General features: G+C 37.4%; 1 protein-coding gene across 1 annotated transcript in view; it reads left to right on the top strand.

Annotated features, from left to right (window-relative positions):
- Positions 1-25266, top strand: part of ARAP2 (ArfGAP with RhoGAP domain, ankyrin repeat and PH domain 2) — a 187846-nt gene that overhangs the window by 80029 nt on the left and 82551 nt on the right. The window contains exons 16-20 of the mRNA XM_052642100.1: positions 1720-1864; positions 6651-6753; positions 7921-8119; positions 8297-8360; positions 22646-22809. Coding sequence (XP_052498060.1) covers positions 1720-1864; positions 6651-6753; positions 7921-8119; positions 8297-8360; positions 22646-22809 — 675 coding nt within the window. The remainder of the gene's footprint in view (positions 1-1719; positions 1865-6650; positions 6754-7920; positions 8120-8296; positions 8361-22645; positions 22810-25266) is intronic.

Genomic DNA, 25266 nt, shown 5'->3' with positions numbered 1-25266 from the left:
TCCTAGTGTGATTAGATTGACTAGTTTTCCGTGAGTATGATTTCAGTGTGCCTGCCCTCTGATGCCCTTTTGCAACACTTACCATCTTACTTGGGTTTCTCTTACCTTGGCATGGGGTATCTCTCCACGGCTGCTCCAGCAAAGCACAGCCGCTGTTCCTTACCTTGGACGAGGGGTATCTCCTTACCGCCGCCGTTCCTGACCTTCAAGGTGGGATAGCTCCTCTAGGCCCTCCTGTGCCTGAGCAGCCACCACTGCTTGGGTTGCTCCTCCCGGCTGCTGGTCCTTGCCTCGGGTGTGGGTGACTCCTCCCAGCTGTGGCCCCTGGCCTCAGGCTCTGGTGGCTTCTCAAGGTCACTGCCCCTGGCCTCGGGCAGGAGGTGGCTTCTCTTGGCCTCTCCTGATCTTGGACGTGGGGTGTCTCCTCCCGGCCGCCACTGGCCTGGGACGCGGGGTAGCTCCTCCTGGCCGCCGCCCTCACCTTGGACACGGGGTGTCTCCTCCTGGCCACCACTGACCTCGGACGCGGGGTAGCTCCTCTCGGCCGCCGCCCCTGACTAAGCTCTCTTACTCTCTATGTCCTATCAATAAATGTTTTATCCCTTTAGAATACACAAGTGCATGTATGCATTTCTCTCTCCACTCCTCCCTGTCTCTGTGGTCCCCATCCTTTCCTATCATCCCTTCTCCCCCTTACCCACCCATTATCCTTACTATCACTGTAGTACTACCTGCCTTGGATGGTCTTCATCTTTCACTTTTGACAGTGTCCCAACAGGTCCTCTGCCTTCAGCCTCACCTTCTCACATCTATGTTTCACAGATAGCAAGTGTTGTAAAATTTAAATCTGTAATTTCCTTCCCATGAAACCGTTTCAGTGGCTTATCATCAACTCTAAAAGTAAAGTTTAGCAAACTTTTCTGAAAAGGGCCAGATAGTAAATGTTTCAAGCTCTGCAGGTTAGATGGTCTCTGCCCTTGTTGCAAGAAAGCAGCCTCAGGCAATCTACAAATAAATGGGTGTGGCCCTTTTGCAGTAAAACCTTTTGTTTACAAAACTGGTGTTGTTCTGGATTTTGCCTGCAGGCCATAGTGTGCTGAACTCTTAAAAGATGAATTTCAAATCCTCTAAACAGGGCATTAGGGCTCCCCTGGTGGCTCAACTGGTAAAGAATCTGCCTGCAATGCTGGAGAACCGGGTTCAATCCCTGTGAAGGGAAGATCCCCTGGAGAAGGGAATGGCTACTCAGCCCAGTGTTCTTGCCTGGGGAATCCCTTGAACAGAGGTGCCTGGCAGGCTGTAGTCCATGGGGTCGCAGAGTCCGACACAGCTGAGCTACAACACTGCTACTAAACAGGACGTTAAGGACATTTGTGTTTTGCACACCTATCTAACGTCAGCCACAGATACTTTTTACCCTACATTTTCCCTTCCTCATACTCTGTATAGACATCAGCCTTTACCATTTCAGCATTGTTTTGCAGTGGTCTCTGTATCGATTTGCCTGTTTCTCTGGTCATCGCTGGCTACTAGGTTGTAAATTTTTTGAGAGCATTAAGTATAACAGTTTTATATCCCATGCAGCAGTATCATGCTCTTTATACAAAATAGGAAACTAATACATCCATTTATTTGAATCCAGTTATTTAAGACCATATATTTAAAATTTTGATTTACGGTATAGCTCAATTTATTATTTGTTTTGTTTTAAATTCCTAGAGACAAATAAAAAGTGGTGTGTTCTAGAAGGAGGCTTCTTGAGTTACTATGAAAATGATAAGTCTACCACGCCTAATGGCACCATTAATATCAATGAAGTCATCTGCCTGGCTGTGCACAAAGAAGACTTCTGTTTAAATACTGGGTAGGTCTATCATTAAGTAAGAGTAAGAGCTGAAAGTATTTTCTGATATGTATCATACCAGGTAATAAGTGTTTTATCATCATTTCAATTCTTCAGTTGCTTCTTACAGAAGAGTTTGGTGGTTTATTGAGGCCTACTCATTTTTCAGTTTCTAAAAGTTCCTTAGGGAATTCACTAAAAAGTGGGAAAATTAAAATATTTCATTAGGTAATATGAAAGGCTGACATCTTCACATCAAATTTTAAGTAAGTTTACATTATTCCATTCTTGCACATGTAGTCCCATAATTTTTATGATTCACTCACCATTTAATATAGTGATTTAATGACAAAATTTAGGCTTTCATTAAATGTATCATGGTTAAAATAGATGACAAAAAAGTGCAGTGATAATGTTCACAATAAAATAAATTATTCATATTGAATAGCATATTGAAATACTAAATTTCTTAAATCTATTTTGACATTTTTATGGTCTCAAAAAAGTTTTCAAGAGTAGACATTATTTTACATTATTTACCATAGTTGACTCACAAATAGGTTAGTAGGATTCTGTGAGGACTTTTGGAAATTGACCCTCTAAGATCTTTGGTATGAAAGTTTCTTATCACATTTTGTGATTAATTTTTGAAAAATATAAATATTAAAATGTGCAAAAATCAATTATAAAACTGATAAAGGAGCATAGTATTTTAGGGAAGAGATTTGTAAAGCTATGTTATTTATATAAAATTATATGAAATACTGAAACATTTTACTATTATCACATAATGACCAGTACATGACTATTGTTTTCTAGTAAATCTAACTTTTTGTGAAAAAAAAAAACCAGAAAACAGTTATTTGTTGATATATTCATTTTAATCTTAATAGTGCTTTTATTCAAACGATTAAACAGTTTAATGTGGCTTACCATAAAAAAAAAGACCCTGATGCTGGGAAAGACTGAAGGTGGGAGGAGAAGGGGATAACAGAGGATGAGATCATTAGATGGCATCACCGACTCAATGAACATGAGTTTGAGTAAACTCTAGCAGTTGGTGATGGACATGGAGGCCTGGCGTGCTGCAATCCATCGGGTCGCAAAGAGTTGGACACGACTGAGCAACTGACCTGAACCGAACCGATGGAAGGTTAAGTGTACTCTATGTATTAAATTGCTTAAACAATTCAAATAATTACTATTAGTTTATGTCAGCATATAATCATGTTCAAAAATAAAATATTCTTGATAGAATGCTACTGATACAAGTAGATGTGCAATGAAAGCATTTATAATGGGATGTGTTTAAAAAATAATTACTACAGCCAGATTCTTAATCACCTTCAATAGCATATTATAGAATTTGAAATCGATAATGTAGCAACTGAGGAGTCATACACATTGAATTTTCAGAAGAGAGCTGATGGCTGGAGTATTAAAGAAGAGATAGGAGGAATAAAAATATAATTACTGAGAGTGTAACTAGAGGAGCAAATAATTAAAAAGAAAAACAGTGAGTTGAGAGACCTTTAAGATTGAACTGGTAGTATTCAGTGTGTGACTGAATGAAATGCTGATGTCAAAGGGAAGGATAAATTAAGATTCCAAGGTTTTGTTCTTGTTGATGAGGCAGATGGTGATGCCTATAAACTGGAATGTGAAGGAGATAGCAGTAGGTGTGGGGTGAGAAAGAAAAAGAAGAATGATCAGTTTAATATAGGGTATTTTGAGTTTTTGTTTTTAGGTAATGGCAGCAATCCAAGGCTATGCCCCGACCAGTAACGCTGAAGAAGCTGAAGTTGAATGGTTCTGTGAAGACCTACAAGACCTTTTAGAACTAACACAAAAAAAGGATGTCCTTTTCATTATAGGGGACTGGAAGGTAAAAGTAGGAAGTCAAGAAAACACCTAGAGTAACAGGCAAATTTGGCCTTGGAGTACAGAATGAAGCAGGGCAAAGGTTAATAGAGTTTTGCCAAGAGAACGCACTGGTCATAGTCGAACACCCTCTTCCCAACAACACAAGAGAAGACTCTACACATGGACAACACCAGATGGTCAACACTGAAATCAGATTGATTATATTCTTTGCAGCTAAAGATCGAGAAGCTCTATACAGTCAGCAAAAACAAGACCGGGAGCCAACTGTGGCTCAGATCGTGAACTTATATTGCCAAATTCAGACTTAACTGAAGAAACTCGGGAAAACCACTAGACCATTCAGGTATGACGTAAATCAGATCCCTTATGATTTTACAGTGGAAGTGAGAAATAGATTTAAGGGCCTATATCTGATAGATAGAATGCCTGATGAACTATGGACGGAGGTTCGTGACACTGTACAGGAGACAGGGATCAAGACATCCCCATGGAAAAGAAATGCAAAAAAGCAAAATGGCTGTCTGAGGAGGCCTTACAAATAGCTGTGAAAAGAAAAGAAGCGAAAAGCAAAGGAGAAAAGGAAAGATATAAGCATCTGAATGCAGAGTTCCAAAGAATAGCAAGGAGAGATAAGAAAGCCTTCTTCAGCAATCAATGCAAAGAAATAGAGGAAAACAATAGAATGGGAAAGACTAGAGATCTCTTCAAGAAAATTAGAGATACCAAGGCAACATTTCATGCAAAGATGGGCTTGATAAAGAACAGAAATGGTATGGACTTAACAGAAGCAGAAGATATTAAGAGGTGGCAAGAATACGCAGAAGAACTGTACAAAAAAGATCTTTATGACCCAGATAATCATGATGGTGTGATCACTCATCTAGAGCCAGACATCCTGGAATGTGAAGTCAAGTGGGCCTTAGAAAGCATCACTGTGAACAAAGCTAGTGGAAGTGATGGAATTCCAGTTGAGCTATTTCAAATCCTGAAAGACGATTCTGTGAAAGTGCTGCACTCAATATGCCAGCAAATTTGGAAAACTCAGCAGTGGCCACAGGACTGGAACAGGTCAGTTTTCATTCCAATCCCAAAGAAACACAATGCCAAAGAATGCTCAAACTACTGTACAGTTGCACTCATCTCACATGCTAGTAAAGTAATGCTCAAAATTCTCCAAGCCAGCCTTCAGCAATACATGAACCGTGAACTTCCAGATGTTCAAGCTGGTTTTAGAAAAGGCAGAGGAACCAGAGATCAAATTGCCAACATCTACTGGATCATCAAAAAAGCAAGAGAGATCCAGAAAAACATCTATTTCTGCTTTATTGACTATGCCAAAGCCTTTGACTGTGTGGATCATGATATACTGGAAAATTCTTCAAGAGATGGGAATACCAGACCACCTGACTTGCCTCTTGAGAAACCTGTATGCAGGTCAGGAAGCAATAGTTAGAACTGGGCATGGAACAACAGACTGATTCCAAATAGGAAAAGGAGTACGTCAAGACTGTATATTGTCACCCTGCTTATTTAACCTATATACAGAGTACATCATGAGAAAGGCTGGACTGGAGGAAGTACAAGCTGGAATCAAGATTGCCGGGAGAAATATAGATAACCTCAGATATGCAGATGATACCACCCTTATGGCAGAAAGTGAAGAAGAACTAAAGAGCCTCTTTAAAGAGGAGAGTGAAAAAGTTGGCTTAAAGCTCAACATTCAGAAAACTAAGATCACGGCATCCGGTCCCATCACCTCATGGCAAATGGATGGGGAAACAGTGGCTGACTTTATTTTTTTTGGCTCCCAAATCACTGCAGATGGTGACTGCAGCCATGAAATTAAAAGACGCTTACTTCTGGATGGAAAGTTATGACCAACCTAGACAGCATATTAAAAAGCAGAGACATTACTTTGCCCACAAAGGTCCATCTAGTCAAGGCTATGGTTTTTCCAGTAGTCATGTATGGATGTAAGAGTGGATTATAAAGAAAGCTGAGCACCAAAGAATTGATGCTTTTGAACTGTGGTGTTGGAGAAGACTCTTGAGAGTCTCTTGGACTGCAAGGAGATCCAACAAGTTCATCCTAAAGGAAATCAGTCCTGGGTGTTCATTGGAAGGATTGATGTTGAACCTGAAACTCGAATACATTGGCTACCTGATGCGAAGAGCTGACTCATTTGAAAAGACCCTGATGCTGGGAAAGATTGAGGGCAGGAGGAGAAGTGGACAACAGAGGATGAGATGGTTAGATGGCATCACTGACTGAATGGACATGAGTTTGGTTAAACTCCGGGAGTTGGTGATGGACAGGGAGGCCTGGCGTGCTGCGGTTCATGGGGTCACCAAGAGTCGGACATGACTGAGCGACTGAACTGGTCTGAACATATATACTTAGCGTATTTCAAGAAATACTTGGAGCTATGGACGAGCAATGAAGGAAAAATTCAAGATGTGGGATATTAGTCTCTTTTTATCTATACTAAGGAGATGACATTTGGCATAGGATGAGATGATGGAAGGAAAATTTGTGAAGATGAGAAGAGAACTATTTAGAGAACTGTTTGGACAATGTTTGCTTTGAACAGGGGGTCAGAATAAATTTTGAAGGAGTGATCTCAGAGGAATGAGGAGACAGAAGAGAGCCCCCTGCCACATCAGGGCATCAGCAAAGTCATGCGATACATAGAGTGGTTAGTCAGGAGAATATTCTTTTTGTCTGAACCAGTGTGTTCCATTTATTTCATTTGAATAAAGTACAAACCAGCAACAGAAAAATATGATAGGTAGGTGGTAGATAGATCTCACACACTTATTCAGGTTTCAAAAGGAATTTAATTAAAGACTTGATCTTTGGGTAATTTTTTTCTCATAAAAGCCACACATAACCAGCAGTACCTTGTTATTCTTGTGTCCTATAGGCCCATCTTTACTTTTGAGATTTATTTACCCTCAGAACGTGCATTTTTATTTGGAGCTGAAACATCTCAAGTGCAAAGAAAATGGACAGAAGGAATAGCCAAGGTATTTATTTTTTGTTAATTTTTATTGGAGTATAGTTGCTTTGGGCTTCTCAGGTTGTGCTAGTGGTAAAGAACCCACCTGCCAGTGCAGAAGACATGAGAGACATGGGTTTGATCCCTAGGTTGGGAAGATCCCCTGGAGGAGGGCATAGAACCTACGCCAGTATTCTTGCCTGGAGAATCCCATAGACAGAGGAGCCTGGCAGGCTTCAGTTCGTGTGGTCACAAAGAGTCAGACGTGAATAAAGTGACTTAGCACATATGTACACACATAGCTGCTTTATAATGTGTTAGTTTTTACTATACAGCAAATTGAATCAGCCGTACATATACATATATCCCCTCCCTTTTGGACTTCCATTCAGGTCACAACAGTGCATTAAGTAGAGCTCCCTGCACAACACAGTATGTTCTCATTAGTTGTTTTATATATAGTATCAGTAGTATGTATTTGTCAATCTCCATCTTCTGATTCCTCCCACCACCCCTTTCCCCTTTGGTATCCATTTATTTGTTCTCTCCATCTCACCAAGGTATTTAAATATTGTTTTATTACCTAAATCCAGAGAATATTCTTTACCTTTGGAGGTGCATGAAAATTTTTTACAAGGTTCCAGAAAGCATGTCCATACTTAATTAGGTTTTCATAGGTTGTAGTCAAACGAGGTTGAGTTACCTTTCTGGAGCCTGAAGCAGAGAAGAAATTAATGTAGGATTGTGGAGTCATTCATAAAATTAAGGCCATTGTGGAGATCTTTTCAATATTGTAAAGTCATTTCTGTGTATGTCTTTTTATAGGTAGATTTCTTATTCATAGTGTACACAAATGGGAAAAGAACAGATTCCATAAAAGATACAAATGAAGACAGACATTGAAGGTTGACATTTTAAAAGATTCCACAAGTTGACAAAGAGAATGTCTTCTTGTTTCAATTCTGTATATATCAAGAAAAATGGTGTAAGATGCTGCCATTTAAAATTGCATTATATTTATAGCTTTTCAGTTTTAAGACTGATGGCAAGTTTAAATAATTGTTTTGAAATCTGGATTACTCCTAAATCTTTAACACAGAAAAACAAGTTTTTCCCCTTTCCCTCATATCTTTAGCTATATAAGGGATTTCCTGTTTTCACTGTCTTTATTACTTTTTTGTATTTGTTTTAACAGCATTTTGTTCCCTTTGTTGCTGAAAACTTAACAGAAGCTGACTATGATTTGATTGGTCAACTCTACTACAAAGACTGCCAAGCCCTGGATCAGTGGAGAAAAGGCTGGTTTGCAATGGACAAATCTAATTTGCGTTTTTGCCTTCAAATGCAAGAAGGTCAGGAGGATAGAATGCACTTAAGAAGACTACAAGAACTAAGTAAGTTTTTTTTTTTGTCCCCCTCCCCTTATATCTGCACAGAGTTCTTGCTGCACATGGAAATAGTAAATTTCACATAAAATTATGATGACTCACTTCTTAGCAGTGAGTAAGTAGTTGATAAAGGTATTTAGTATAATGCTTTAAAATAATATGTTCATACTTCTTTCCCTCCAGCAATTAGCACAGTGGTTCAAAATGGGGAAAAATTGGATGTTTTGCTCTTGGTAGAAAAAGGGAGGTAAGTGCATTTTTGCTTTTTGTTCTTTATCTCAATGAATCTATGGAGTTGGGTATTCTGTTTGTCCTCTTGGAGGAGAACTCATTATTTTATAAACTGTTGGAAATTTTCTGAATGTTGTGTGTGTGTATGTATGTATATATTCTCTTTAGTAGAAAGAGTAGACCAGTGAAGCTTGCCTATTTTTATACTATGAGAAACTCAGTGGGATCATTATTGTAGTTTTCTACAGACCTAGATTCCTTTGCTTCCTTTGCAAGCACTTTGACATTTGTAAATATATTATCAGTGTAGATATACGATAGGTACAAATAATACCCTGAATCATGTATAGTTAAAACCTGATTTCTTGAATTTATTCAGTTTTTCAATAAATATTAAGCATCTACTTTATAGTACTGTTACAGGTACTGGGGATATTAGTGGTGAATAAAACAGATACGGTCTTTGCCTTCATGAAGCATCTACATTTGTGGGGGAAACAATATACAATATAAGCAGGCAAAAAATTTGCATAGTATTACGTCCCTTAATTTTAAGTGCTTGAAGAAAATAAGGTAAAGAGAGTGTACCTGGTAGAGTGGTATTCTGTTTTCAATAGGGTGCTAAGAGAGGATGTCTCTGATCAGAGATCTGTATAGAGTGGAGGAAAAAAAACAAAAAACAAAACATGCAGCAGTCTGAATAGAAGGTACAAGGCATGAGGGCAAGGATATTTTGAAGAGTGAGTTGTGTTTGGCATGTTCAAGGTCTGCAAGAAAGCTCCTGTGGCTCGGGAAATTTCAATGGGTGAGAGAGGGAAGAAATGATTAGAGATATCCCTGGGCCAGACTATAGAGCCTTACAGGCCATGGTATGTAAAGACTTGAATTTTATTCTAAGCATGGTGAGAAGCCCCTTCATTTGAGAGCCAGGAAATTCAATCATCTGACTCATGTTTTTAAATGACTACTCTGACTCTAGATGGATAGCTTTCTGAGGGCACGAGTGAAAGTTTGAACATCAGGTAGGATCCTGCTGCAGAGGCCAAGCAAAAGGTGACTTCCTAATGACATAGTGTTGAGTGGTAAGATACACTGTGTGGGTAGAGGTCAGTGAATCTGTTGATGAATTCACTGACTGTGACAGTCAGAGATGATCCCAGAGTTTTTGGCCTGAGCCTTTACGTGAATTATGGTGCTCTTTTTTGAGATAAAATATACATGGAGAGTAGAGGTAGGGTATTAGTACATTTAGGGCAGTAGATCAAGAATTTGGTTTTGGAAATGATTACTTGGAAATGTCTATTTGAAAGCAAAGTGGATACACAAGCCTGGAATTAAGTGGAAAGGTTACAGCCAGAGATAAATATTTGAGAGTCATCAGCATATGTTTTGACTTACTTATTTAGCCAAGGAACAGATCAGATTCACCCAGAGGAGGACTGTAGGTAGGAAAGAGACAGGGAGGTGGTCCCAGGGCCTTCAGTTTTAGAGGAGGAATGATCTAGCAAAAGGTCCTGCGAAGGAGCAGCAAGAGTCAGATGACAACAACTAGGATGGCATAGTCTCCTGAACCAATTATTTTCTCTCTGTATCTTATCATTTGCTTTCAAATCCCATAATTAGAATGTTTAGCTCTTCAGGAGTGCAAGATAGTATTTGTGTGTGTGTGTGTGTGTGTGTGTGTGTGTGTATGTAATGATAAATATAAAAGCAAAGCTCAATTAGCATTCCCTCCAGTGAACATCCATGCTAGTGACAAGGATAATGACTGAGCCATTATCTGAACCTGTCTTTTCTTGAACTTCACAGGAAGATGCAAACCACTTTATAGACAGCAAACGTATTGCTGATTAGATACGTATGTCAGAATGTGTTTTTAACTTAGAGACATAGTCAGGATTTTATGTTTTTGCTTCTTTATTTCTGGACTTAAAATGATTAATAATATTTTAGGTTCTAATTTTGCTACCAGATGATAGTTTTACTGTTCTCTCAGAATACGTTCCATACATGTTCAGAAATAATAGTAAGAGAGTAGATAGTGTTGTGGCATTGAAAGACTAGTACACATACACTTTTTCACTTCAGTCGCTCAGTCGTATCCAACTCTTTGCGACCCCATGGACTGCAACACACCAGGCCTCCCTGTCCATCACCAACTCCTAGAGTTAACTCAAATTCATGTCCATTGAGTCGGTGATGCCATCCAAACATCTCATCCTCTGTCATCCCCTTCTCCTCCCGCCTTCAATCCTTCCCAGCATCAGTGTCTTTTCCAGTGAGTCAGTTCTTCACATCAGGTGGCCAAAATATTGGCATTTCAGCTTCAACATCAGTCCTTCCAGTGAATATTCAGGACTGATTTCCTTTAGGATGGACTAGTTGGATCTCCTTGCAGTCCAAGGGACTCTCAAGAGGCTTATCCAACACCACAGTTCAACAGCATCAATTCTTGGGTGCTCAGCTTTCTTTATAGTCCAACTCTCACATCCATACATGACTACTGGAAAAACCCTTGGAGCCCCCTGAAAATAAAGTCAGTCACTGTTTCCACTGTTTCCCCATCTATTTGCCATAAAGTGATGGGACTAGATGCCATGATCTTAGTTTTCAGAATGTTGAGTTTTAAGCCAAGTTTGTCACTCTCCTCTTTCACTTTCATCAAGAGGCTCTTTAGTTCTTCTTCATTTTCTTCTTCTTTAGTCATCTGCATATCTGAGGTTACTGATATTTCTCCCAGCAATCTTGATTCCAGCCTGTGCTTCATCTATTAATCTTTATGTAATGCCTGCTGCCTGTTACCTACATGGCAAGAAAAAACGGTCAAAAATACAGATTTGTTGCTTGAGCTCACAGAGCTTATGTTCTTAAACAAATTAGCAACCAGAAGCTTGCTAGTGAAATTTTATTTTATATATTACATATATATATGTAATTTTAAAAAATCATGTTACTGTACCCAAGGTATTTTTCTACCAGTTTTAGTCTTTAAAGGATTTGACCAGTGGCACATAGATTTTAATTAAAATGTGCCAAATGTGGATTAGTGTTATTCAATCTGAATTTTTATTTAGTGCTAACCGCATGCAGTGTACTGCCTCATGAACGCAAGATAAGGAAGCCAGAGGACTAAATGTTTTGTTACCTTTTGACATCTTGAACTTTACCCTGGGCAACAGCAACCAGAAGGTTTATGGAATAGTTTAAAACTAGCAGGATTCCAAAATAATGGTCAAAGCTGCTTCATTTAGTTTTTGAGAATAAAGTTTTTATCTGTGTGCCTGTGCGCTCAGTTGTATCCGACTTTGCATCCCCACAAACCATAGCCTGCCAGGCTTTGCTGTCCCTAGGGTTGCCCAGCAAGAATACTGGAGTGGGTTGCTGTTTCCTTCTCCAGGGTATCTTCCCAAGCCAGGGATCAAACCTGTGTCTCCTGCATTGGCAGGCGATTCTTTACTGCTGAGCCACCAGGGAAGACTGTTTTTATCTGCATGTGTTATCAACTAGTTATGTTGAAAGCATTTTTATGAAAGGCAATAACAGAGAATGTGTCAAGATGAGAGTAGGAGAAATACAGGATAAATATAAAACCAAGTTATTTTTCTTGAACCTCTTTTTTGAATAGCTGCTGTACAAAAGGACCATTGGAAAACAACTATGTTTATCATATGCTTATATTTTGGTTTTACTTGCTTTCCCTGTTTTCTCCAAATCAATAAGATTCAGATAATAGCAATAATAAAATGATGACAATGTATACAAATTACTCTGTACCAGGCACTATTTTAAGCACTTTTGTACAGCCTTCCAGGGTCTATATGATGCTGAGGGGGATAATCCAATTTTAAATCAAGATAAGGGCAGTTTTTAACTTAACAATGTAACAATTTCTTTTCAAAACAAGTGGTATTAATTTACCAAGATGACTCTCAAAAATTAAGTTAACTAATATATTAGGAGCCTGGATAAATTATATGTCACTAGGATTTAAATTTCAGCATCTTATTAGAAAGTAAAAAGTTTATTAGAAAACCTGAAAAGTTATTTTACTAGAAAAAATATATCAATCCAGTGGCCACCTAATTAAAGATGAAGCAGAAAGAAGAGAGGTCAGAAGTGGGAATAAAGAATCAACCTGGAAGATGGTGAGTGCACTGGGTTATAAGCCGTTATGGAACAAAAAGCCATGCAGGTATCCAGGGCACTGCGTACGGTGAAGAACGGGATCTCATATTTATATACCTATGTGTTTTTTCACAGGTGTACACACATGTGTGTACATATATGTGGATATGTATACACATATGTAAATAAATTGAGACAAATGGAAAAAGAACAGGTTTGGAAGAGAGCTTGGGAAATGATGAGTTTGATTTTTGACATGTTGAACATGAGGTGCTTATAAACATTTAAGGAGAAATTGCTTAGAGGGAGTTATGTTTGTTGATCTGATGCTCATGATTAGTTAATGGGGATATCAATATTGGAGTTACCCACATATAGAATGAAGAAGGTGAAATCACTTAGGGAGGTCTGTAGAGTGAGAAGGGAAGAGCTAATGTGTTGGGACTTTGATGAATACACAGAATGTTGGAAGTGGGGGCAGTTTCCGGGGGATTAGCTACCCCAGGGTATAAAGGTAGTTTATTCAGAGAGTGAAGCAGGAAACTGAGAGGATGTGTCACTAAGCCCAGAAAGAGTGGTGCAAGAAGGAAGGAATAGTCAGAAATACCAGGTGCTGTCTGATGACAATAGATACTCCATTGGATCAGTGATGGGGAATCCAGTCTGGTGACTCTTGAGAAGAACAGAAGTGATAAAGCAAAACCTGGATAAGATTAGATAAACCAGCTGGGGAGAACAGTTTGTCAGGGATGTCTGGAAGTTAATAGGATTAATGAAGTGAAAGGAATTTGTCCCAGGAAGTGAATATATCTGCAGTTTTGTTTTAGATGACTTGAACTTGTGCCATTAAAAACATTTTGATGGGGCAGAGATACATATTTTAAAAAAGGTGGGGGGAGGGCAGTGAAGGTATAAGAAAGAAGACAACAGGATAGGTCTCTCAGTTCTAACAGCAAGAAAAGAGGAACTGATGGGTGGTTTTGGATATTGGGATCTTTCTAGATCTGGTGGTAGGCTATTGAGGGAAAGTCCAATCTTGTGGTTTTCGATCAGTCTGCTGGTTTTCAATTGCTTTATGAAATAGGAAATAAGGATGACTTCTGAGCTCTTGGCCTGGATGACTTTGAGTGGTTTTATCACATACCAAAAGAGGAAATAGATTCTTTTCTTCCAGTACTCAAACCAGGACAGTTAATTTTAGATGGGATTGTTTAAGAGCTGTTTTAATGCCATTTCAAAATAAGAGAATTTCATTGCACTGTCCTGTTTTTCATCTCTGTTTCAATTTGTTAGTCCCGTGGGAAATAATGACTATAAAGTACAGTAGGTTGTGTTAGACTTGCCAATGAAAGACAAAACTGTAGCTTTAAGAAATAAAACAACTTCTAGTTTTTCACCAAGCATATAAAGATAGTAAGAATAATTGAAAGAGAAACCAACTAGCTATAAGTTTTAACCTTTATTTTAACAGCTTGAACCAGAACGGCAAATCATAAATAAGCTTAATGAATTAATTTCACATATTTGCTCCTTCCTTGTCTACCTTTGGTTAAACTGTTAAAATATATTAATATTTCTTAAAGGCAAGAGAACGAACCCTGTGACCTAGAAAAGTTCATGAATTGATAACCATCCACTGAATATAGTCATTATTTAGATATATATTTTAATCTTCATGGTAATTTCCCCTATATACCTAGCATGAGTGTCTTTAGACAGAAAAATATTGCAATAATATTTTCCACACAGCATTTTTGCTGTGAAAAGCTCTAAGCAGAAGGTACTCCAGATGGTATAGCTTTAATGTGTATTCCTTGTATACTTTAAAAATTATTTTGGAAAATAAAGCTTTCTTGATTACACTTAAGGCTTTCTACCGTGATGTTTGATGCTGTTATTGGAACTTAGATTTTGTGCTTTTCTTTCAGGTCTTAGGGTTTCTATGTGTGGAAAAAAGAAAAGAAATCATGTTTTTGAATATCCATTGTTAGTCAGTGAATGTCCTGTACCCCAGTGAGGTCAGAAGGCACTTGTTTGGACAGTTGGTTATATATCCACTGTGACTGAAGTGTTCAATGGATTACAACATCCTTTTCATAAAATTTGAACACTATTTCTGCACTTGGCCCACATTCTCTGTGTATTTCTTTCTGATAAATAAGTTACTGTGTTCTCTATCTCACATTCTGTAGCTTCATGCTCATTTGTCAAAGATACCTATTATTAAGCTTTTACTGAAAGGCTGTTAGTTGTAATAAGCACAGTATGAATAACTCAGCTGTGTTATCAGAAACAGAACAGCCTAGTATGTTTTTTTTTTTAATTTTGTTGTTTGATTTTAATTTTTTTAAGATTGATTTATTGGCCTATAGTAAAGTATGATTCACTTGATGGCTCCCAAGCCTGACTGAATTCAGTTTTAACTGCAAATTTCAGACATAAAGGAGCTGACACTGGGGAATAAACATTTTATCACTATGTTCCGGAATTATGGGACAGCCTACTTTTCTTAATTTGGGAGATGAACACTCCTAAGTTGAAGATCCTTATTTCATATCAATTTATTACATGTGATTTTTTTCCCCTGTACTTGAATTGTGTTTTATAGCAGCTGATATGTTAGCAGTACTGTCTAGGGTGAATTATCTTAAAGTGGTTTCTAAATTGTGCATGTAATTGCAAATTAAACAGTAGCCGATTGCCCACAATATCAGCTTGACTGCTTTTGTAACTTTCTGATCATTTAATTTGTAGAGATGGTTTAATCTGAATGTTGCCAAGGCAAACGAGATAGACTCTTCTCTCACCACCACCACTGGTTTTGCAAAAAAAGGAACTATTCAAACTTACAGTATAAGATGATTTTTTGTTGTTGTTGTTAAAGAGAATTATGATAAAGGAAATGTGGGACTATTTAACAAAAGATGGATTTTGAAGTATTTATTATTTCCTTCAAAAAATGTATTTCATTCCCCAGTTCAGGACACTTACTGTATACTAGATATAAACCTGTGAACATATAAATGCACTATGGGGTGAAAAAACACAGAATGAAAAGATCTCTTCTAGATAATGGGATCAAGATAATCATATTTATTTTTTAAGTATATTATAACTGGCTCTGGAATCCTAAGTAGGATTAGAAGAGGAAAAAAATGAGGGGTTGAAACACAAAGATATTCCAAGAGGTGGAAACAATAGTTTCAGAGAAATAGGATGGGTTGGGGTAAAACTTCACTTCAGGTTGGCCTTAACCTTCAGTTCTTGAGGAGGAAGCTCAAGAGGGACAGTGGGCCTGGAGAGATAGATTGATATCATATTAGTTTTATCAAGTAAATGTAAATAATAACTTGTCTTGTTTTGGAAAGGATTGCAGGTTCTTTATGAGGGTACAGAAGCCTTTTTTTTTTTTCCCGCAGACTTGAAACAGGGCTATTTCTCACATTCCTATAGGTAATTGCCTAATGGTGTGTAGAGATGAAATTGAAAACCTGGAGGCTTGCCTTCTCAGGGAATAGTGTGCCTTGACACTTCTTACTGAACTGTTGGCTTCAGAAGAAACAAATTATTTAAGCTAATATTTCTTTCTCCATTATTCTTGTGATACAGTCTCTGCATCTACAGATTTAATAATTGTTTGCCTGTTTCTGGCTGAAATTTCATCTCTATGCAGCAGTTCCTTATCTGCTGAGGAAAGAAATACTGTTTTTCTATAAACGAAAATGAGGGTGATTTATGGATGTGATGACTTAATAAAATGTGCTGGACTTCCATTTCTGCCCATGAAGAAATATCTGGCATGGAATATGCCCTCCCACTTTAAACTACTAGAAACTTGGACCAAACGAACTATTCTCAGACTTTGGAACAATAGGCTTCCCAGGATAGTGACCATGGAGAGAAGGGAAACAAGTGACTTAAGGCCTAAGATCACCTTGGCTTCCTGTCAGTACTTGGCACAGGGAATGGGGGGATCCAAGCAGCATATGGCGGTTTTGCTATGTTGGAGGTAGAGCTTGAAGTTTGGAGAATCCGCACTAGCTAAACTTTGCAAGATAGAGTTCAGAGCAGAGGGAAAAATGTACAGAGCACGAGCTTCAGAAATCTTCATAGAGTTCCCTTCCATCTTCGCTCAGTATGAACCTGCATATTTGCAGGTTAAAACTTCAGGCAAAAATACTCTCAGGGTGTGCTGTGAGTTGAACAATTCCCAGAGTGTAGACACTATTTGAGTGTGTTCAAATTTTATCTAGCCAGGTTAGACAGACTTCGTTAAACACACAGAGCAGTTGTAAAGACAGCAGGAGGTAATCCCAGAATATTAAGGCTAAACCAGCCCACAGGTAAAGGCTGCGCCATTTATGCCTTGCTAAGCTTAAAAACAGACCTCTCCACAAGTAGTTTAGTTACCCAGGGTCAAATAGGCAAAAGGGGCCAAAACAAACGTCAATACCCTTTATAGGAAGATAGCACAGCCCTGACACTGAACTTAATACTCATGATGTCTAGCATAGAGTGAAAATACTGGTGATATGAAAAAGCTGGAAATTAGATGATAAGAACAGACCTAGAAATGAGAAGGATAGTGGAATTAGCAAAGAATATACACAGTAATTTTGAATTATTACTAAATATATTAAAAGATGTAAAGGAAAACATAAACATAGAAAAATGGGTCTAAAGAAGAAACCAAATGGAACTTCTAAGGCTGAAGAATACACTATCTGAAAAGAAAATCTCACTAGATCAGCTAAATCCAAGAGTAGACTATGTTTAAAAAAACACAAAGTCAATAAACTTGAAGTCATGACAACAGAAATTATCAAAACTTTAGCTCAGAGAGAAAAGGCTGAATAAAATTAGCAGAGCCTCAATGACCTGTGGGACAATATTAAGCATTCTTATGTAAACATAGTTAGAATTGTAAAATGAGAGAAGAGAAAGATGGAGTAATATATATATGTATAATATTTGAAGAAATATGGCCAAAGATTTCTGAATTTCATAAAAACTATAAATGTACATATATTAAGATCAACATAACATTCATGATAAAGACAAACCACATCAAGACATATCATAATCAAATTCTTGAAAACCAATGTGAAGAAAAATAAAAGTACTGGTGGGGTGGGGGTGGGGGAAACATTAAAAATAGGGGACAAAGATGAGAATGTATTGGCAGAAACAGTGCAAACCAGGAGATAATATAGCAAAATCTTTTAATGTGTTGGGGGGAAAATATAACCAAACCAGAAACTATTAGCTTAAAATACTCTATCCAAAAAAAATATCTTACAGAAATGAAAGCAAAATAAAGTATTTTTTGGCCAACAAATGCTAACATATACTACAAGACTCAGTGTTTTTATTTTTTATAGATGCCTAAGATACTGTCTTTTTTTAGTTATGTTTTTGAAACATGTTGTTTGCTTTTTAGTTGTGTTTAAAATGTTCTTTATAAAGATGATTTCATTTTTTGTACAGCTAAATTTATAGATCCTGTCATTCATTTATCTTGGGTCTTGTCAGTAGACTAGGCTCAAATAATGATAGTCTATATTTTGTGGCTATTATATTACAGCTTTAAGAAAATTGTTTTATTAGTTTTGGGACTTGGTTTCTATGTCTTATTGAACTATCTTGATGCATTATAGGATATATGGATTTTTTAAAATATGGCTTTAAAATTTAGGTTTGGGAATGAACAGTTAGTAAAATGTATTTCTCTATAATTAGAGTTCTTCAGAATAACTTTTCAGATTTTCAAGATGTAAATTCCTATTTCTTTGAAATAGGAATGATAAACCATTGTTCAGTAACATTTGAAATAATAAAGTTGGTCAGCATTTGTGTTGAAAATATCTTTTGATGCTTTATTCAATGTGCAGAGTTTAGGTAATATCAGAAAGGAATGTTGAACTGATGCTATTAAATGTCAGACATCTAGTGTACAAGATGATGTATCTTAGGATTTAGCCTTTGACAAGTGGACTTGGGAGTTAACTTGTCATTACTGATTCTACCCTTCACTAGTTCACAAGCAGACAGTTAAACTTGTCATCACAACATGTCTTCTGACTAGAAAGAAAATTTGAAGTTTGAAACATTTACAGTTAATGGCAGAATTATACTGCTATTGTAGGCAGGCCCTTGCCTTTGGGGTTTCTTTAACTGCTTTCTCAAATATTGGTCGTTGTTTATAAGCACACCTTTTCAAAGATTTTGTCGCCTATTCAGAGCTTAATCATCAGATAAAAAAACTGAGACTCAAGAAGAGTTAAAATATATTTTTTAAACTCCTAAATTTAACAAGCTGTAATTTTGATTAAGTCTACATAATGTGGGAGCTTGATTTCTCAGGGAAATTACCAAGTTAGATAATTTCATTTAAACAAATAAACCCAGCAGTAGAATGCTTTTGACTTAAACATGACATGAGATCAGTGAAAAGGCAAAAAGCATGTCAGTATTAAAGCAGGTGTCAGAATTCTTCAAAAAGGAAATGACAAAACCTTGAGATCTGAGCTGCTGTGATGGGTGTGGAAAATAAAAGCAATAAATAAAGATGTTAGGAAGCAAGAGATGAAAATTATGGGCATCAGTGTCAGTGAAGATGTAGTTATGGCAGGTTCAGAAGGTGTTAAGGTGAGTGGAGTGGGGTGCTAGTAGCTTTATCTTCATAGAGGAGCATTTCCAGAAAAGAAACCAAAGGAAAGAAAGAGGGAATGTTATTTTCTCCTTAAATTAGGGCCAATGAATTACCAGGAATGTAAAAGATTACCTCTCTCAGTCCCCTCAAAAGAAAAACCATAACGACCGATTGTTGATGCAGTTCATTCTTTTCTCTTCAGATTGAATCCAAAGTAGCCATTTCATAGTTTGAAATCAAAATTAAATAGTTGGATGTTGGTATGCATGCGTGCTAAGTTGCTTCAGTCATGTCCAGCCTTGTGCAACCCTATGAAAAGCAGCCCACCAGGCTCCTCTGTCCGTGGGATTATCTAGGCGAGAATACTGAAATGGGTTGCCATTTCCTCTTACTTTAGTATAATTATACTTACATGCATCAATGATTAAGTTGTTTCAAATCAAAGTTTTTTCTAGTGATAAAACTTTAAAACAATGCATCTACTAAATAAAGCATCCACTAAATACCTGCCTCTTGAGAAATCTGTATGCAGGTCAGGAAGCAACAGTTAGAACTGGACATGAAACAACAGACGGGTTCCAAATAGGAAAAGGAGTACTTCAAGGCTATATATTGTCACCCTGCTTATTTAACTTCTATGCAGAGTACATCATGAGAAACGCTGGGCTGGAAGAAGCACAAGCTGGAATCAAGATTGCTGGGAGAAATATCAGTAACCTCAGAAATGCAGATGACACCACCCTTATGGCAGAAAGTGAAGAGGAACTAAAAAAGCCTCTTGATGAAAGTGAAAGAGGAGAGTGAAAAAGTTGGCTTAAAGCTCAGCATTCAGAAAATGAAGATCATGGCATCTGGTCCCATCAATTCATGGGAAATAGATGGGGAAACAGTGGAAACAGTGTCAGACTTTATTTTTGGGGGCTCCAAAATCACTGCAGTTGGTGATTGCAGACATGACATTAAAAGACGCTTACTCCTTGGAAGAAAAATTATGACCAGCCTAGATAGCATATTCAAAAGCAGAGACATTACTTTGCCAGCAAAGGTCCATCTAGTCAAGGCTAAGGTTTTCCCTGTGGTCATGTATGGATGTGAGAGTTGGACTGTGAAGAAGGCTGAGCGCCAAAAAATTGATGCTTTTGAACTGTGGTGTTGGAGAAGACTCTTGAGAGTCCCTTGGACTGCAAGGAGATCCAACCAGTCCGTTCTAAAGGAGATCAGTCCTGGCTGTTCATTGGAAGGACTGTTACTAAAGCTGAAACTCTTACTACTTTGACTACCTCATGTGAACAGTTGACTCATTGGAAAAGACCCTGATGCTTGGAGAGACTGGGGGCAGGAGAAGGGGACGACGGAGGATGAGATGGCTAGATGGCATCATCAACTCAATGGACATGAGTTTGAGTAAATTCCAGGACTTGGTGATAGACAGGGAGGCCTGTCATGCTGCGATTCATGGGGTCGTAAAGAGTTGGACACGACTGAGACTGAACTGAACTGAAATATCTGGCACTATGCTAAAGGCTATTGATAGACTGAAATGCTTTCTTTGTTTGCTTGTATTAAGTTTGTGGTGAAGTGGCTAAAAAATTCACACAGACACAACAGTTAATGTGATGGAGGGTGGAGTGATTGTTTAGGATTAAAGAAGAATGCCCTGTTTCACCAGAAGCATTGGATGGAGGCAGATAGGAATCGAGGGTCACAAAGGGTTACCTAGAATATACCAATGGGGGAGGAGCTGGACTAAGCAGTCAGAGAGCAGGAAGTACTTCCTGCAAAGAGAAGAACATGTCAATTTCTTTCTTCTTCCCTTCCTTTCTCCCTTCCTCCTGGGAATGGCACAGTTGGAGTGGATAATACAGGACAAATGTTGAAGACCTTTTAATCTTGAAACCTCCAGAACTGCCATGGAAAGACAGTTATCAGGAAGTGATGTCATTAGCTTTGTATTTTAAAAAGATCATTCTGTGAGTCTTGAGAAGGTGGAGGATTGGGAAAGGAATTTTGTTTGGAGGGACTTAAGTGACTTTAAGGAGCAATAGAAAGCCCTGAAGGAGGGCAGTGTTCAAATAAAGAGGAGGCAAAGCAAGTATGTCAGGGAACTGGATGTGACAGAATTCTGTGACTGAGTTCATATGTCAGGAGTGGGGTGGCGATTGAGGGGATCAGTCTACAGTAATGAATCCTAAATTCCTGGTGGGATAAGTGGAGACTGTAGTACCAGTTTGGTATCAGTATCAGTTCAGTCACTCAGCTGTGTCCTATTCTGCGACTACATGAACCGCAGCACGCCAGGCCTCCCTGTCTATCACTAACTCTCGGAGTCCACCCAAACCCATGTCTATTGAGTCGGTGATGCCATCCAACCATCTTATCCTCTGTCGTCTCCTTCTCCTCCTGCCCTCAATCTTTCCCAGCACCAAGGTCTTTTCAAATGAGTCGACTCTTCACATGAGGTAGCCAAAGTATTAGAATTTCAGCTTCAACATCAGTCGTTCCAATGAACACCCAGGACTGATCTCCTTTAAGACGGACTGGTTGGATCTCCTCGCAATCCAAGCACTCTCAAGAGTCTTCTCCAACTCCACATAAGAAGGGATAAAGATTTGAGATGCTTGTGGAATTAACATTAATTAGCATTATGGTTTATTAGTTACTAATACCACATTTACTGAGTGCTAAAGTGGGTGCTATTATTATCCTCATTTTTGCCTTTGATAAAACTGACAACCAAAGAAGGTTGATAACTTGTCCAAGGTCATAAAGGAAGTGAATACAGCCCTAAAACTTGAGTGCATGAATTGATTTCCATTCTGTTAACTTCTTTATGCTCTTGCTTTTCAATCATGTGGAGATCTGATTTGTGAGTAAATTCTCAACCAGAGATAGGGATGTGAGACTTACTAGCTTATGTATATATGGGGGATGGAAACCACTGGCCTGAATGACATGTCCTTTGGAGAGTCTTTGGAGATCATGTGAGTGCACTGAAGTTACAAGTTCATTTTTAGAAAGAGAAAGTGAGTTTGGGAAAGAACTGAGGGACCAGAAAGGTAGGAGGAAAAGCCAGGAAGAACTGTTCTACCAAAGCTGAATTGGGTGGTTGTTTTCCCTCTCTCTCTCTCTTTTTTTTTTTTAACCTTTAAAAGGAAGAACAGTCCTAAAGTTATCAAACACTTCTAAAATCTTAAAAAATACACCCCCAAATATCCATGAGAAGTTACAAGTGATGCTGGCCAGAAGAGTTTCAGTTTAGTTATTCAGAAACAGAATGAAAGAGGAAATGAAAAAGAGGCAAGGACATTAAGACCACAAGTTCAGGGAATTTTCTGGCCTCTATGGAGAGAGACGTATGACTCCAAAGCAAAAGAGGGATCAAGTGAGTGGAAGCTGGTGGTAGACAGAGGGGTTTTCTTCTGATGGATGAGATCAGATCACATTTATATGGATTTAAGGATATTCTCTGTACAAGTAAGGCTTAAAAAAAAATTATCATTTGAAATACTTTTCAAACTTTACAGAACATTATACATCCATGGGCATACCAAGTTGGATTTCACAGTCTGGCATACTGCAATTGAAAAAGCAGCGGGTACAGATGGGAATGCATTACAAGACCAGCAGCTCGGCAGAAATGACGTTCCCATTATCGTGAACAGCTGTATAGCATTTGTTACACAGTATGGTAAGTATCAGAGTTTTTATTCAACCCCAAGAACTCATAGTAGCATTCTTACAGTTTTGAAATAATACCTCCATTGGACTGAATGAGAGTCCTTTGTATCTTAAGTACATCAATGAAAATTAAAAGTGTAGCCCCTCTTCAGCCTAAATGCCATTCCTTATCACAGTAAAGTTCATTTAAATTATATCACATGCCCTTACAAATTCCTTCTTCCTTAACATGCATAAAAATTTTAAATGGCATATTAGAAGAATCTATATTGTAAAATGTGTATTTAAAAAATGATTAAAGGTTGTACTTTTCAGAGGTTATAACTTTACAGTAAAGTCTTGGGGAATGCAGTCGTGACTGTGTTTTAAAAATAGTAAATGATGGGACAATGTCTAAAAGACTTTAGTTTTTGTAGGCCTGGCATGCAAAGTGTCTGTGTATTTATTCCCTTTAACATGTTTTTGGTCACATGTTTATATTAAGAAACATGGTCATTAATTGTGCTGGTTTGACTTAATCGTAACAACATATTTATGAATAGTTGCAGGTTAAAACCAACTTGAATCAGGCCTCATTTTAACATGCGGTGGCAGTATTTTATACATGCCTAAAAAGTAAATGAAGTATGTCTTTATTATTTTTACTTATTTTCAAATTACTGCTCATTCTTAAAATTTCTTCAGTTACATGTTGCCTTAATATGCTAAAAGATAAATAAATTGTTTAACTATATTTTTAATATAAAAATATGTTCTCTCTTTCACTCTGTCTATAAAAGGCATTGATTTAGATTGTACATGCAGAAAAAAAGTAAAATGGTTTATCTTATATTTTGGAAGTTGTGTTAACTTTTCATTGTTCTCCTAGTCTTAGATGTATCTTTGGGTATTTTTAATTTGAAAAGAAAGTGTAATCAGTGAGAGAGCTGTAGAAAAACATTGTTTTATGAGTTTTTTTTTGCTTATTTATTGTCTATAGTATGTCAGCTGCTGAGCTTAGTACTGGAAATTGAGCAGTGATAGTAAAGAGTGAAAGAACCATAAATTTTGCCTTCCAGTATGAGAACTAACAGTGAAATGATATGAACACAATGCCCGAAATAACAAATGCTATGAAAAAAAAATAAGAAAAAATTAAGTCTAGAATATGTGTATATTAATCTGTTTTCTCCTAGGGAGAGTGCCATTTTAAGTATTTCACTCATTTCATGTGTTATCCAAGTAAAATTATGATTAATATTCAGGTCTGAATATTAATGAATATTAATCTGTATTTGAATTATATACATGTTACAAATATGTATGTAATCACATTATGTGGGATTATTCTGTGAATTTCCTAGATAGTATGGTTGTATTTTTCTTATTAACTGTCATCATCTGTTTGTTTGAAAATGGGGGAGGAAGGTTATCATCTTCATTTATTAGTAATTGTGTATTGGTGCACTTGCATTGTGCAGGTATAAATAAATTACACACATCTTATGTTTTAGCAAGATCATAACCTCATTGGGAATTTTCACATCATGTTAGTTTCATAATGGTATAAGGTCTTTCTTAAGTTGACAGATGATTAAAATAGCTTGACTTGCTCCCAATGTATCCAATTTAATGTTTCTCTAGGGAAATCAGAAGTTTCTTTGTGGTGTTTATTTGCATTTAAAATCATTAAGTATTAGATTGTTTTCAACTAAATTTCATATATTATAATTACCTTGTAGCTCTAGCATAAGGTACATTAGCGTCCATATTAAAGTAATAAAGCCAATAAAAGACTCTTCATGTTTTTCCCAGCTTGTTGTTTTTTTGAGCAAAACATGTGAACACCTCAATATTACCAGCATGGATAGAAGGGAAGATTTGATATGAACTTAGAAAACATCCAGTGATTATAGGATGCAGGTGATTGACTCAGGGCCTATATGATCATAATTATTTCGAATTTCCTAATCTTTGGTATAAAATCTAAAAGCCGAATTTTTGTGCTCATGGTGTCAAAATCTGAACCTGACAAAATTCACAGTATAATTCTTAGAGTTTTAATTTTTTTAATGAGTTACAGCAGTTAGCTCTTGGGGGGATATACTCAATTTTTGTAAACAAAATTGTGTTCAGATTCACATCGAGTTACCTGTACCAGTTGTTAGAAATTCACTCAACTAGGAACATGATAGCCCAGAAACTTAATCAATTTTTTGGTAGAACTTGCTTATTCTTCTTTTGTGGTCATTTACTATCAACAGTTCTTTGAGGTACTGTGTAACTACTGTATACAGAAAATAAGACATGATCTTTGCCTTCTAGGAATTTAAAGATTGTGGATCAGAATAAGTGGGCATTTATATTTCAAGTGTATAAAGTTCTGTGGCAGTGGGGTTCAGGGGGTGGTCCAGGTGTCATGGCCTAGAGCTGAAATTCACTTAGTGTAGAAGTGGTCATGGAGGGTTTCATGGCTGAAGCATGGAAC

This window comes from Budorcas taxicolor, chromosome 6, assembly GCF_023091745.1.
Source record: "Budorcas taxicolor isolate Tak-1 chromosome 6, Takin1.1, whole genome shotgun sequence".
Lineage (NCBI taxonomy): Eukaryota > Metazoa > Chordata > Mammalia > Artiodactyla > Bovidae > Budorcas > Budorcas taxicolor.
Note: the sequence above shows the minus strand (reverse complement) of the source record. Positions and strands in the feature narration are given on the sequence as shown.